At 40.4% G+C, this 15,339-nt stretch overlaps 1 protein-coding gene across 2 annotated transcripts in view; it reads right to left on the bottom strand.

The window, feature by feature from the left end:
• The window catches only part of nhsl1b (NHS-like 1b), a 113,923-nt gene extending 102,229 nt beyond the window's left edge, over positions 1 to 11,694 (bottom strand). For both annotated transcript variants that reach the window (XM_066676361.1, XM_066676363.1), the window contains exon 1: positions 11,126 to 11,694. In XM_066676361.1, coding sequence (XP_066532458.1) covers positions 11,126 to 11,462 — 337 coding nt within the window. In that variant the 5' untranslated portion in view covers positions 11,463 to 11,694. The remainder of the gene's footprint in view (positions 1 to 11,125) is intronic.
• Positions 11,695 to 15,339: the final 3,645 nt, after the last annotated feature.

Below are 15,339 nucleotides of genomic sequence, written 5' to 3'. Positions count from 1 at the left end.
CTAAACAAACACACGTCCATCCCAATCACATCTGAAGTGTCCACTGTGTCACACAGGGAGTCAAACATCAGCTGATCAGTCTGTCTCACAAACATAAAGACAATGAAGTTTGAATTAACCACACATGATGAAAATCTAAATTACTGAGTCAGTCTACCTACATGTAGTGAAAGATACATTGCACCATGAAAACTAATTTCACTATGATTATAAAAATGGTGCACAGATATTTTTGTAATTCACTGAATCACTGGGGGTGGCACGGTGGCACAGCAGGTAGTGTCGCAGTCACACAGCTCCAGGGTCCTGGAGGTTGTGGGTTTGAGTCCTGCTCTAGGTGACTGTCTGTGAGGAGTTGGTGTATTCTCTGTGTCCGCGTGGGTTTCCTCCGGGTGCTCCGGTTTCCTCCCACAGTCCAAAAACACACGTTGGTAGGTGGATTGGAGACTCAAAAGTGTCCGTATGAGTGAGTGTGTGTTGCCCTATGAAGGACTGACGCCCCCTCTGGGGTGTATTCCCGCCTTGTGCCCAGTGTTTCCAGGTAGACTCTGGACCCACTGCGACCCTGAACTGGATAAGCAGTTACAGATAATGAATGAATGAATGACTGTATAAAACAGACAGTTGCAATATTTTTTATAAGGGAGTTATTTTTCTTATTAGAAAACTTCGCCTTTCTAGAAATAGTGTGAAAACAACCTCTAAAACATTAACATTAAAGCCAACAAAGCAAGTCTAACCACTCCTTAATGACATACATCATCATTAATAAGAATGTCGTTGTTGTCCAAAAAACATGCATCTCCATTTCTGTGAATTCATTTTACAATGTCATGTGCTGAAATAAAATATTTTAAATTATTTTCCATTGAAAGTTAATAAGTTTTACCCTTCTCCCGTAAAGTTGCAATTTTGGAAGATACATGTTTTTAATTGGACAGTGACGGTGTATAAGGTAGTATATCAAATAACGGGCTAAATCTAAACATCTGTACATATATGTTAAGCATATATCTGTGTATACCAATTAGGGCTGGACGATAAGGTCAGAATTTACATCACAATGTATTTCTTAATTTTGGCCGATACAATAGAATTCCAATATTGATATGAACAGTACAAAATCTGCTGAAAAACTTCCAAAAACAAACAAGAAACATAACATCACCATCAAACTGACGAAAGTACCCTGTAATTAACGTCAGTCAGTGGTAGATGCTATAGTGTATACTGAAATATTCAAAATCATATTGTTTTTGGAACGTTTAATGTTGTAATATATATATTGATATTGAATTAGTGTCCAGCCCTAATACCAATATGATTCTATTATCATTGACATGCATACCAAATGATGCCAAAAGCTGGCATATACAAATTCTATGTTTGGAGATATAGTGGACAGTAACAGAACAGCAGAGACTGTCTTGTCTGAGCCTGCTGGGTTTTAAGGATATGAACGCTTCTGGCAGAAATTCAGTACCAGCACATCCCCTGTGAACACACCTGCCTAAAGCAGTCAGGGGAAGAGAGACAGAGACACTGAAACAGCATCAAACAGAGGGGAAAGGCAGGGTCGCAGAAGAATCAGACCACAACACAGACACACACACAGACTCAGGAAGAAGAATCTCAGAGCTTCCCTTTGTTGTGTCCAGAAAGGCTTCATCCAGGATCACATCAAAGTCAAACCACACAGATCCTCAAAGATGCAAGCACAGGACCAAACAGGTGTATACACTTATCACATACAAATACTGATACCCCTATGAGTGGACATTTTTATATTTTCCAAGATATATACAAGATATATAACCCGTGTTTGGGCAACCTTCCTTTTTAAAGCCACTGTCCACATGAGCCTACTGTGAATATCATTTAAAAAAGAAAGGTTAGTCCAGCAGCACTAGCAGTACCCCTGGCTAACTTTAGTGTTTCACACCTGAGTTCACACACTCTGAGCCCCACCCCACCCATAGGCGTAGACAGACTGAGAAGGGAGGGTGTATTCTTCCCAAAACTGCAGCCAGAGAGGATTAGACACAGCCCTTCATTACACAAGCATGTCTATTCACTCTGCTTCAGCCTATTCAAAGTGCGCCTTCCTGTCCTATGTCATCTCTACCCATAACAAAACACTAGCCTACTATTTTTTAATTAGTGCATTTCAACAGTGCATTAAATATTTAATCACAATTCTGCAAGACTAACTCTATTTTACAAAGGAATAACAATTATTTCTCATTATGAGCGATTTCCTCGGAAGAGCAAACATTCAGTCACTGTCACAACAGAAGATGAGTCACTAAATAACAGGAAAACACATCCTCCTAAATCATTTAATGAACACGCTGTAGATAAGTTCAAATAAGCAAAGAAACATAAGTATACTTAAGCTAAAAATTCTGTTAGCAGCTGCCTTAACTAAGAAGTTTAAACAGATGCTGGTGCCAGCCTTTAACCTTCCTTGTTATCCTGTGGTATTTTTTCCTTGTCTTCCAATGCTCTGGAATTGTACACAGAGCTGAGACTATTGTGGGAAACAATAAATGTAAATTATTTTGCAAAAGGAAATCTGAGATGTAGTCCTCAATGGATGTGCACAAGGATGGTCTTTGAATATGCAGTGCTTCTAGAAGAGCAATGCAAATCACCTGCAATAAACACTCATTTAAAAATGCGTAACATATACAAGAGATTAAATAATCTATTATACTGTATATTCCTCTTACTTTTTTTATATTACTGCCATTGATAAACAAAGTGGTTACAAAGGTGAAGCAATGTATTTACAAATGTACTTGGCTAACTAGCAGAGAAATCAAAAGTGCGGTGTGTTTTCTGTTTGCAAGGCATAACTACCAAGTCACAAGTATATTTAGTCAGCTTTCTATTAGATAACACTTTATTAATCCCCAACGAGAAATGAATGCTCCAGCAGCTTACATGCAGATAAAGGCATCAACACCCAGAAAAATAAGATTAAATTATGCAGTAATAAGTGATATAAAATGAGATTCTTGAGACAACTCATGCCTTGTCTAAACCACTGTATTATCGGATCAACAGAACTTCCGCCATAGAAACCTGCTGCTGATTTCAGTGTCCGGTGTCTGTGCAGCAGGCCCAGTGGACAGGCAGGCAGTTTAGCCTGCTAAGCTTCTCTGTGATGGGATTTGGGGAAACAGCAGCTCAGGCTGTATTACCCTCTCAATCGTAGATACATAGTGCTTTTTGCCATAAGCTGCTGCATCCAACAGCAAACAAATATGTGACAGCTAAAACTATAGAGGAACCTGCAGAGTTTTGGAATCTGATAATGCAGCCCCTGCCACCAAAACCCAGGGGGTCGTACATGATTAAAAAGCCCCCATAAGCTGGAGGGTATCAGATGGGGAAAACCCTCATTTTTTCCCTCAGAAAGGGTCACACTTTTGTCACATGTCAGGGCTTGATGCTATCTGCCTTAATCCCCAGGCTTTTGCAGGCTTAAAGCACCAGGGTAATAGAGCAAAAATGTCTGTTTAAACGATGAAGGGCAAGTACAAGAACTTCACATGGACAAGATCAGAAGATATGAGATTAGGCCTACAGATCATATACATATAAATACTATGATACAGCACAACCACAAACACAAATCTTCAAAACATTTACTAGACTCATTTCCAGTTAAAATATGGAAAATCTTCTGAAATGAAAGGAAGCTAAAATGAAGGCAAATGGTGGACACATTTAATACAGACCGAAATTATGTTCAGTTGTTCATGCACCTCAACTTTAAAAACAAAATAACTAGTGCTCTTAATGACTTTTTGACTATGAAATAAATAAACAAAGGGCAGTCTTTTACTTTTACACAGTGCCTTATGAAAGATAATAGTTTAAATTTAGAACACAGCATTTCAAACACAGCATTTGAATATATTCCTGAATTAAAGCTTCAATGTTGGATACATGTGGAAAAAAATACGGAAAGATCCAGAGGCGTATGAATGCTCTGCAGTCATTTCCATTAAAAGAATAAGAATGCAGAATTAATTTGCCAGGTAGCATTTACAAAGGTAACGGTCACTAGTGTTTACCTGATAAAGAGAAATCCACCTGCTCATGTGTGTAGACAAACACTATATGTTTTTTTGCTGGTAAAACACAACAAAAACACCAGCTAATGGTTTTTGAGCTCTGAAGACTGTTTGTGAAGTTTGGCAAAATTCCCAAAATACTCAAGCTGTCCAAAAAAAATTGTATATATCTGGTTTGTGTGGCTGCTGCAGGCTCTGTAAATGGGAGAAAAACTAAAAATAGTTTGTCTATTCAGGTATGTTCTGCTTCCACAGCTAAATTAGAGTAGCTTCCAGGTCTGATATGTAGTGTGCTACAAATAAAAAAGGTCTCATAGAGGCAACAACAATTTTTTTTACATTTTTCATAACTGCAGAGAAAATTATTACAATTGCTAACTGACACTTTTAGTTTTAGCTGAAAATGGTGCGTCTGCGTTTGTTTGGGGACAATCATTTAAACTGAACACTGAAGTTGAACTGAACTCCAGAGTTGTTGAATATAAACTCAGCTCCCAGTGTCGAAGCCTTCTACCAAATGTATTTAGCTGTTTGTATTTAGGAAGTTATATAATTTAGGTCTCTCTTGGGATTGTTAGCCAACTCCAATCCAAAATGGAGCTTTGTCCAGTCAGGGGCTTGGTTTGTGGGGCAGCATTTAGAAATCACTCAACTGAAGCGTGGGCCCACTTTAAAGAGTTTAAAGAGTTAATCTTAGGCTGCACTGGCAGCCCTTCACTCAGGACAGAGGTACAAAAGCAGCCTAACACACACTCAGAATTCCCAAGTCCATTCCCACCATCAGCAGTCACACAGCAGACGGAGTACATCCAGCACTATAGAAGAAAACACAAAAGCGGAAGGGTCTGTTTAACCCTCCGGGGCCCTGTGGTACATATACCTTAAAACATTTCATATCCATCTATTTCATAGCTTTACTACTGTGTAAAACACTGTTTCCCAATAATGCTATTTCTATGTATAGTGTAGACATTCACTGAGCAGTGAAAACAAATGCAATAGACCAAAAATGCAAAAGTTTAGTTGAGTTTGTCTCACCAACTACAGACTTTCAACGTAGTTACAGATGTAATCAGACATATGAACAGAAAAATACGTCATAAACAATGACACTATTAATCTCTTTCTGATCAGAGTTCATTTGCATACGTTCTATAAATAAATAAATAAATATATATATATTTTTTAAAAGGTAACGCAATGTAGCTCCAACAGGAGAGAAACTTTATAGATCTTTTAGATCTCTTTTTTACGATCAATAAGCAGGGTACTACACAGAACGGTCTGATTCTACACGCTGATATACTGTAATTCTCCGAGGCCAACGTGAACAAACACATTCAACAACTCTTCTGGAGACAGAGGAAGATGATTTAAAGTGGTTGACGTTTACAGGGTTAATGCTATTTTCTCATAAGCAGGGCAAGTCTTGATTTAAAAGTGTCTAAAGTCTTGGCTCTTCTACTATCCTCAGTCAGCTGGTTCCTTTTAAGAGCGGCATAGCAGCTTCTCCATGTTTAGATTTCACCTGAGGCAGGACTATCTGACTAGTTCTTAAAGATCTGAGAGTTCTACTCGGCTCAAAACTCCGTAGCAGATCTGATAAATAAACTGGTCCTACGCTATTAAGACATTCATAATACAATGAAACAAGAAGAAACAGGATTTTCAAGTGATTGATTCATATCGCCTGTGACTGGGAACATAATTTGACCAGAACTATAAAAATGTACTCGTCTGAGCTGATGGCACTCTTTAGTTTCCACACAGAGACTAATGGATATATAAAATTATATTGGAAGGCTCAAGTTAGATAACAAAAAAGGGGAAATTAAAGCAGCTTAATATATAAATAAGTAATAACATATGTAATTAAGTACTTACATTTAATTAGCACTGGAAAATTATTTAATGTTTTTAACTATGCACAATGTTTCATATGTGATGTACCTAATGATACACTTATTTTCAGGTTTTTGATTTTGAGGTACCGAAGGCGCTGTTGCTTAGTTGGTTAAAGTGCATGTCTAATAAACAGGAGATCCTGGGTTCGAATCCCAGCAGTGCCTTTGCAAAAATTGCATTGCTGTGGGGGCGGCATGGTGGCGCAGCAGGTAGTGTCGTAGTCACACAGCTCCAGGGGGTTGTGGGTTCGATTCCCCCTCCGGGTGACTGTCTGTGAGGAGTTGGTGTATCCTCCCTGTGTCCGCATGGGTTTCCTCCGGGTGCTCCGGTTTCCTCCCACAGTCCAAAAGGTTTCCCAAAAGGTTGTCCGTAGGTGTGAATGTGTGTGTCTGTGTTGCCCTGTGAAGGACTGGCGCCCCCTCCAGGGTGTATTCCCGCCTTGCGCCCAATTATTCCAGGTAGGCTCTGGACCCACCGCGACCCTGAATTGGATAAGCGCTTACAGATAATGAATGAATGAATGATTTTGAGGTCTACATCGATATTTAATGCAAGGTTCTAAAAATCTGTGAAATTGAATCAGAAAAGGAATTAGAAATATAAAAAAGGTTTTGATCACTGACTGTGGTTTCCAAGGAACTAAGTAAATCTCAGAACCTCAGGAAAGACACAGATGTGTTTCAGCAACAGTGCATTAAATGTCATCAGTTTTAGAAGTTTAATGTTAGATATTTCAGCAGTTTATGAAAATCATAATAGGTTTAGAAAGTATTCCCAATGGCTCACACACAGACACTGTTAGGTTTATGTGAGATTTTCTATTCCACTGGCTTTTCTAGTGGTTACAATGAATATCTAATGAAACGTTATGCTGTGCACAAGAGAGAACGTGTGTGTGGGTGTGTGTGTGTGTTTTGCCACAGAGCTATGCCCAGTGGTCAGAGACAGAAGAATAGCGCAGATCTTTTCCCAGGCGAAAAGCTCCAAGGGTGAGAGGTGACCACTTTCCCTGAAGTTCTGCTTTGGCTTTGAAGCTGAATATGGACTTAGCCAGTCAAGCCAAATCGGGTCAAACATTCGGCAGAGCACAAAAGAGCAAAGAAAGAAAGGAAGCAGGAGAAGAATATGAAATAACTTAAGTCTTTTAGAATACCAAAGAAAAAAAAAACAATATTGAGACCTAATTTGTTTCTGGAAGACAGACAAAAACGCACAGCCTATAATTTCCTTGTCTTGGTCAGAAACCATGTCTGTTATGTGCGAGTGTGCGTGTGTATACTCAGTGAAACCCTGCTGGTTCACTGCCTGCATGACATTTCAGCTGAAAATACAAACAACAAGTAGGCCTTCAGTCACATATGTAGACCTAGTCATCAGTGGACCACTGGAGCTTGTACTTCAAAACACATATAATCAGGTGGAAAAGCCAAGCACGACCATTTTACAGTCAGTAAATACACACTGAATTCCGATATTATCATTTACACACAGTTTAGAGCCGTGAGCAATGAAAAAACACTGGGGGTCTATTCTGGTCAGTGCAGCTCTTTTTGTGTCCGATTGACCTTAACAAGAACTGCAAGAGAGCAGCCAGCGATCAGAGCAGGAAAACCAGTGCTGAAACAGCAGCTGTGTGAATCTTACAGATGTACAAGCACACGCACACAGACACAGACACTATCTAAAGGATATGAAAAGGAATGCCTTGAGTCCTGAGAGGACTGCTGTATCTCCTGGGTGAAATACACTGAATGGAACTTTGAGTGACTGTTGACTGTGACTAAATTAGAACTAATTAAACTCTCTTTAACATGACCTACATTAACTCTTGAGAGCACAATGGTCTGCAGGTCTGAGTGATTTGATGGGTTTCTATTGGAAATTCCAAAACTTAAGACATTTTTTTATTGCATTTTATATTGCGCCGGATGTGATATTATACTTTTTTGGATTTGCTTCAAAAGACTGATCTAACGTTGATGAAAATAATTATAGCTTCAAAGCTGAAGCTGCAAAGGCTTCAACGTCTGAAAGCAACAGTTTAATCCATGGCTTCTTCAGTACACAAGCTAGAGACATGCGCTTTTCAGGTAGCGAGACGACGTACCAAACAGAAAGGTTCTGTGCAAAGAAGACAGAATTTCCAACTCTTTTGCATACTGTAACTTCTCCAGTTCTGACACATTGTCAGGTGGTTGCCCTTCAGCAACAACAACTGTAAGCTCTGTCCCAACATTTCACAACACACACTCAGTCCCAACTTCAGTGTCACATTTTGTACTGAAATAGATGACTGACAGTAACGTGATCTATTCACATTTTCTGAACTCAACATACAGCCCACGGTCTGGGGTAGGTCACACTCTACACCATTATTACAAGGTTGGCATTCAGCACCTATAGTCCACCCAGTGTCAGTTTCCAGGCAGGAGGATCGCCCAGGAAGAGTGCATCACTCAGTCGGCTCCAGCACTCAACTCTGTGAAAGAGGGGCGAATCTGACTGAGGTCAGGTTTATATTCTGTACATTTTAATTTTGCATTACAGTACCTTTATAAACAACACAAATCGCTAAAGTCTTTGGTTGAGAGTTAATTTGACTTGCTCCTTAATGAAAAACAATGTGACCAAATACAACCTGAAGTAAAGTTCCAAACTTTTTTTGACTAAGATCAAGCAGCGTCTTCTGCTTCTTCCACATTTAAAAAGCAACCAATAACATGGAGTCTCTAAGTAGAAGAGAAAATTATTTACTATGAACTGTGCCTGAAAATCACCTATTAATGGGCACGTTTTTGCAGGATGTGTTTATTAGCATGTATTACATGTATTGTTTTGGAATGTTTACTCTTTGTTGTTAAATAAACAAACAAACAAACAAACAATAAATAGAAGTGGAGGCTTGAACTTACATCAAAGAGTGACTCATTATGTAACTAACTGTGTAATTAATCATGTATCTGTAATAATACTTTTATAATTAAGTAAAAACAGAGTAATGAATCATTATTTCTAAACGGCATTTTTAATTTTGATGGAAAATGAATGATGAAATGGATCTTCAGTTACTATCTCTAAGTCTCTCTAAGAATTCAGAACATTAATGAAAGCCTGGGTTCACCGCCTCATGTGGAGTGGTCACTGTTTTCACACAACACCAGCCAAAAAAATGTCAACTAGACCTAAACACAGGTGACATGAACACAAACAGGTTCTCAGGTTACCAATTGTTTTATTTCGTCTTTAGACTCTGAGTTCCACTCTTTATGCGTCCAGATAGAATTGGGCTTATGTTATATACAGGACATGAAGTGAGTCATACATGTCCTGTGTATCACAGCTCATCTCCACTGTTAGTCACCTAGGGCAAGATTTCCTTGTTATCTACCAGAGCTACAGGCCATAGACAGAAGTAATGAGTGGTCGAAGTAGCACACAGACGTATATCACTGTGTCTAACTGGTATATTTAGGTCTGTGCAGAGGCAGTGTGCATTGAATGAGCTCCAACCACGCATCTTTAGTCTGGAGTTTAAAGCTGGCCTGTGGGCGTACCACAAAGTTTCCCTATTCCAATCCCTCAGCCAATGCGAGAACAAACCTATTTTTACACTATATGTAAATAGTAATTTGTATATTTTTATTTAAAATTTGTTTTAATTTTTTTAAACTTATCTACCGTCTCTGCTTCACCACAAACATTGAACTTTGTCCCCTCATTAAAAATGTGTTGGCACCTTTAGTAAAATCGATTGCACATAAGAGAACAACATCATAAAATGTTCTACCAGATTTGAAAGGTCCTTTAAACGACCAATAAAAACCATGCTTTCACAGAAAGTGTCATTCAACCATTCAAAGTAGCTGCTGTGTACTAAAATGATGTTTTGAGTTTTTGAGTCAGGATTTAAATTCAAATATTAACAATCCCGTTTACTAGAGAATGCTCAGAGTAAAACTAATATACGTAGGTAAACTGTGTTTCTCTCAGATGGTGAAGGGCTGTGTTAAAGACATGCTGGAGTAATCCGAGTTGGCTCTCAGGCTCAGCTCTCCTCATCCCTAAAAGACTAAAGTTAACATCTGTGGTGTGGCTGAAAGGGCCACGAGCGGCTGCAGATGGTCAGTACGAAGTGAGATCCGTTAAAGTCTGACAGACCCTTCATTTACATAAAGGCCAATCAAACAGAGCAGACTGCCATGTGTTTCAGCCTTTAATGTGTTCCTGCCGCCTGGGGTTCCCCTCTTCAGTCCCTGATTTTACAGTCTAACAAGAGGACAGCCAGACCATTTAAAAACCCAGTCAGAGTTTGCTTAACTTAAATAGGAAGAATTCAGAGAGGTGTGTAATATATTGGGTGCTGAAGTATTTTTCAGTTTAGGGATTTGTAAGATGATGTCTCAGTCCGTTGGGATGCTTTATGTAAATTAATACCATGTTCTGACTCGTTGGTTGTACATTTCGAACAGTTTTTCTACAACTTTTATCATTTCAGTGCCTTGTAAGTTCTTTTGAATTTGTGTTTAAGGTTTATCACCCGTGGTCAAGTCTTTGGTGAACTTTGACCTTAGGATTACCCTGAGCTGTTTTCCCTTCTCTTCGGGGAAACGTTTAGGGAGAAAAAAAAAGTCTACTGAGATTTATGCACTAAGTTTAATTATTTAAACAATTTGAACATCTACATAATAATAATTAATCCTTAAAATCATCCCTAAAGCTTTTAACTTGAGGTTTTTTTACACAAGAGACCTTCTCTTTTTTGCTCACACATCTCATTTTTGTGGTCTGGCTTTTTATTTTAGACCAGAATGAAACCAAAAAGGAGAACAGTTAAATCCTAACAGGGCTGCAGCTCCTAAGCTGATAATTTAGAAGCTGTCTGCTGAAGTGTGTGGAGGGAACCAGGAGCTGTTGGACCGGGTAGCTGTAAGTTATTGGTCTGAATCCCCTCAGGTTGTTTTGGACACCTCCGTCTGCTCGAGTTTTAAACTGATTTCCCTGCAGGAGTTGGTATTTTGTGCTGTATTATCTACCTTGAAATCTACCGTGGAGGAAAACGACACACCCAGACTTACATACCAACGCAATTCAAATATGAGAACGATGATATAACTTCGGGGAAGTTAAACACTCACGTATTTTAATGTTCTTGTGGTCGAGGGGCCGCACGGTGTTGTGTATCCTCTCCAGACGGGAGTGAAGCCGGGAGGTCCTTTCACAGATCAGCACAGCCTGCTCCTCGATGCCCAGGAAAATGTCGCTGGCGTTTCGTGATAAATCTGAGAGTTGTCGCAGGATACCGCTGAGAGAGTGGGAGCTCACCTCGTCCAGGGAGGAGAAGAGCACGGCTCTGCGGACCCGGCGGCTCTCCGGGGGAGAGAGAGCGTCCTGTCTGCCGCGGAGCTCCGCACCGTCCGGCGCCCGCAGTCGGCACGGCCGCCGCGGCTCCACGCTCCTCAGGGGGAACGGCATGGAGCTGCTGCCGCTCTGTCGTTTTACTCCAGAAACAAGAAAACAGGAATGAACCGACGTCCCCTTCTTTCTCTAACTCTAAACGACGCCGTACACGAGTCTGACAAAGAATAATGTCCAGTACATCAGCGGTCCCGCCATTATTTTCAAAAGTCGCAGCCGACGCCGAATTAATCCTCGGAGAGAAGCCGTTACTGAGCTCCGTGTTGTTTCTATACGGATCTCTCTCTCCCTCTCTCTCTCTCTCACACGCACACACACACATATACACACACACAACGATTGAGCTGCAAAAGTGAGGGGAAAAGTCCGAGGAAAACACGGAGCAACGCCCAGAGGCCACCTGTAGCCACTGGATCCGGAGTCGTCTAGAGAAAAAAGTTACCTGCCACTCGCTCGGGCTTTCGGTAAAATCCGGACTGGAGTTCAGCATCAAGGCGCTCTTGAGTGGGTTCAAACCGTTTTAGCAAGACTCGGTAGTGGCTTTAAGGCTTAAAACAATATTTCTCAGTTTAGCTCATTCCCTCAGTTTAATAAATCATTCGCCTGATATAACAAATTGTTCCCTCTCATTGTATATTAATATTTATTAAACTGAAGGAACACGTCCTACCTATAATTATTTCTCTGTCTCTGTAGAGTTTTCCTCAGAATTTAAGAGGAGACCACCTTAGTAAGGCCCCAGTTTACATTGAGATAACGTTGTCCATCTATAGCTTGAGTCACTTATCGTTTAATGTTGTTCAGTCTTACACAAAAGTTTGGGTACCTTTGCTACCTTGGCAAAATCTTCTTTAAGAAGTAGCCCCACCCAAAGCATTACTACACACCCAAACCTGCAAGGATGTGACCACTAGGAAAAGATTGTGTGACGGCAGTGAATTACCCAAAGAACAACAATAAACAACACCAATCACACTACACAATATAATAAGTGACAGCTGAAAAGTCTTTCTCTGTTACCGGGGGTTAGGAGCAAGATGGGAGATTATATTGCATGCCTGCTTCTTCAGACATTCCCTTCAGGACCATGGCGTCTGGTCACCGCACACACAGCCCCTATATCAAAAGTCAGACATCCCAGCAACCTCCCACACCAGTGTAGTCATAAGTCCTGGAGGTGATTAGGGAGGCACCAGTAGGGACACGGCCCGTCCTTGGATTCCTCTGGTCCAGTCTGATACTGCTCCTGGGAGGAGGGGGGACAAATGTGTCCCAGTAGACCCCAACAAACATTATACCCCACCTCACAGAGGTGGGCTTAAACTCAGCCCAGTCCTTCTCAAGTGAATGAAGCTTGGGGAAATGTCCACTCACACAGGTAGAGAATATTGTTTCATCCATAACCACATTGTCCTCACCCATGGGCAACTGCTCAAACCTCATTTAGATTGTCCACAGCGCCAGGGGCAATTGCTCAGCCCAGTCGGTCCAGGTCCGTAGCCAGCTGGGCAGTGAGCATTCAGCTGTACCAGCCCTTCACTCTGGGGGTGGAGTGGAGTTGTTCTTGTGTTATGTACCCCCAGTAACCTCCATTCTCACACAAAAAACAACACAAACTAGACTTATTACACTAAATAATAATATTAAAAATGACAATAATAATAATCATACTACAACTATTCATAATACAATAAATAACAACAATAAGTCTCTGTAATACTGGAGACACAGGGCACAGAGTTACATGCACACATCCCAAAACAGTCCCTTCAGAGCTGGGGTCACCACTCTTATCTGTAAGGGGCCGGTGTGGCTAAAGGGCTTCGTTCCAACCATTCCCTGTGTAACTAACCAGATGTTTAAAAACAGACACTAGCTGATTCAACAAGTAGAATCAGTTGTGCTTCTGTGTCATTGAAATGAAAACCTGCAGCTACACTGGTCCTATGTGGATAAGACTTACCCTTGCTTCAGAGACTTGGACCCAGCGCAGCACCACTGTATTTTTACCAAACTGTTGCATTTGACTGTGAGAGTGTTAAAGGGAGCCCTGATATTCAAACTTGCATGTCTTTGCCCCATTTTAATAAAATATAATAGAAAAGGGTATTGTACAGGTCCAGTACTGGGCAGCATGGTGTCACAGAAGGTAGTGTCGCAGTCACACAGCTCCATGGACCTGGAGGTTGTGGGTTCGATTTCCGCTCCGGGTGACTGTCTGTGAGGAGTTGGTGTGTTCTCCCCGTGTCTGCGTGGGTTTCCTCCAGGTGACTGTCTGTGAGGAGATGGTGTGTTCTCCCTGTGTCCGTGTGGGTTTCCTCCGGATGCTCCGGTTTCCTCCCACAGTCCAAAAACACACATTGGTAGGTTGATAGGTGTGAGTGAATGTGTGTGTTGTCCTTTGAAGGACTGGCGCCCCCTCCAGGGTGTATTCCCGCCTTGTGCCCAGTGATTCCAGATAAGCTCTGGACCCTGAATTGGATAAGAGGTTACAGATGGATGGAGGTCCAGTACATTTTCAACAAATTAACCTCAAAGATACAATGTTTATTTCCAGCTGTGAACATAAAGTTTTAAAGGTAAAACACATTATAAGAAACAGGCCAATTATTACCGTTTCATAAACAATTTATAGTTTTCAACAGGTGTTGCAACAAAATGGCAGCTTAATAAAATGTATTGTATTTTTATTAATAATTAATTAAACGTATTTTTTTAAATAAAATATTTGAACCAGATTATATTAAATCTAAAAAATCAGGATTAAAAAATAAATAAATAACATATATATTTATATATTTAAACCGCGTATAAAACCCACTCAGACACAGGAGCCCACAAGCCCAGGAAAATAGATCTGAGAACCAGCAGCACTACCTGCAGTGGTACCGTAATAGGAGTACTAAATTCGTTGGTGTATATTCTGTATAGAATACGCATTCATTCATTAGCTGTAACCACTTATGCATTTCAGTCCGGAGTCTACCCAGAATCACTGGGCGCAAGGCAGGAACACACCCAATGCTAATAATGTGAGATATTTGTGACATTCAGGAAAGGCAGCTTAGTGCTACTTTCTAGTGCCCCCCCCCCCATTTGTTGTTGCATTTCGTGCTAAAATATTACTGGTAATACATAAAAAATGTAGTAGTAATTAACTTTGTGTTAAGAAACAAATGGAACAGCTGAGTTCGTTGATGTTTCCTGCTCCCCCTTGTGGCCTCAACGAAGAAAAGACAAGAAAATTGCCCCGAATCCCATGACAGTAATCAACGGTAAATTGAGGCTGTTTGTGACCTCCTTCAGAACTCTGCAGAACGTTGACCATTGTTTGATGTTGTAGTAGATTTTGCTGAGGCAGCATCTGTGCTGATAGCTCCAGAGTCGCTCACTTCCTGCTGAGCACTGCGTCCTCCTGGACACTTCCTGTTTCCACAGCGAAAAACTCTGACTTTCAGTGTCAGCTTTTTCACACATTAAATAAATAAATAAATGAATTAATTAATAAGTAATAACTAACAACCATGCTAGACCTAACAGAGTTCCAACATAAACAGCGCTTAAAGCTTTTGTTTTTGAGAGAAAGGAGAAAATTAAGTTCCAATCTTGCCACAAATCTCAGTAATCCATGTGTTTCTGTTGTTAGAAGACAGTTCAACTCTACGGGCCTAAAAGTGCACGGTACTGTGCAGAAGAACTCAGTTACTAAGGAAAAGAAACGGACAAATTAAAAAAACTTGCAAACTGAGAGCAATGGACGGACCACCCTATAACCCAGACCTCCACACCACTTAATGTTTTCAGAATCCTTGTAAAAAGAGAATGCAACCAACTTCTAAGTCTTACCTAAGAGATTAGGCAAAACATTAGACAAAACTCATATTTCATAATTAACTACTGTGCCTTGAGTATTTTACATTTTTTTGGTATATTA

This window comes from Hoplias malabaricus, chromosome 7 (assembly GCF_029633855.1).
Source record: "Hoplias malabaricus isolate fHopMal1 chromosome 7, fHopMal1.hap1, whole genome shotgun sequence".
In the NCBI taxonomy this organism is placed as follows: domain Eukaryota; kingdom Metazoa; phylum Chordata; class Actinopteri; order Characiformes; family Erythrinidae; genus Hoplias; species Hoplias malabaricus.
The sequence above is the reverse complement of the archived record's forward strand: the minus strand, read 5'-3'. Positions and strand labels throughout refer to the sequence as shown.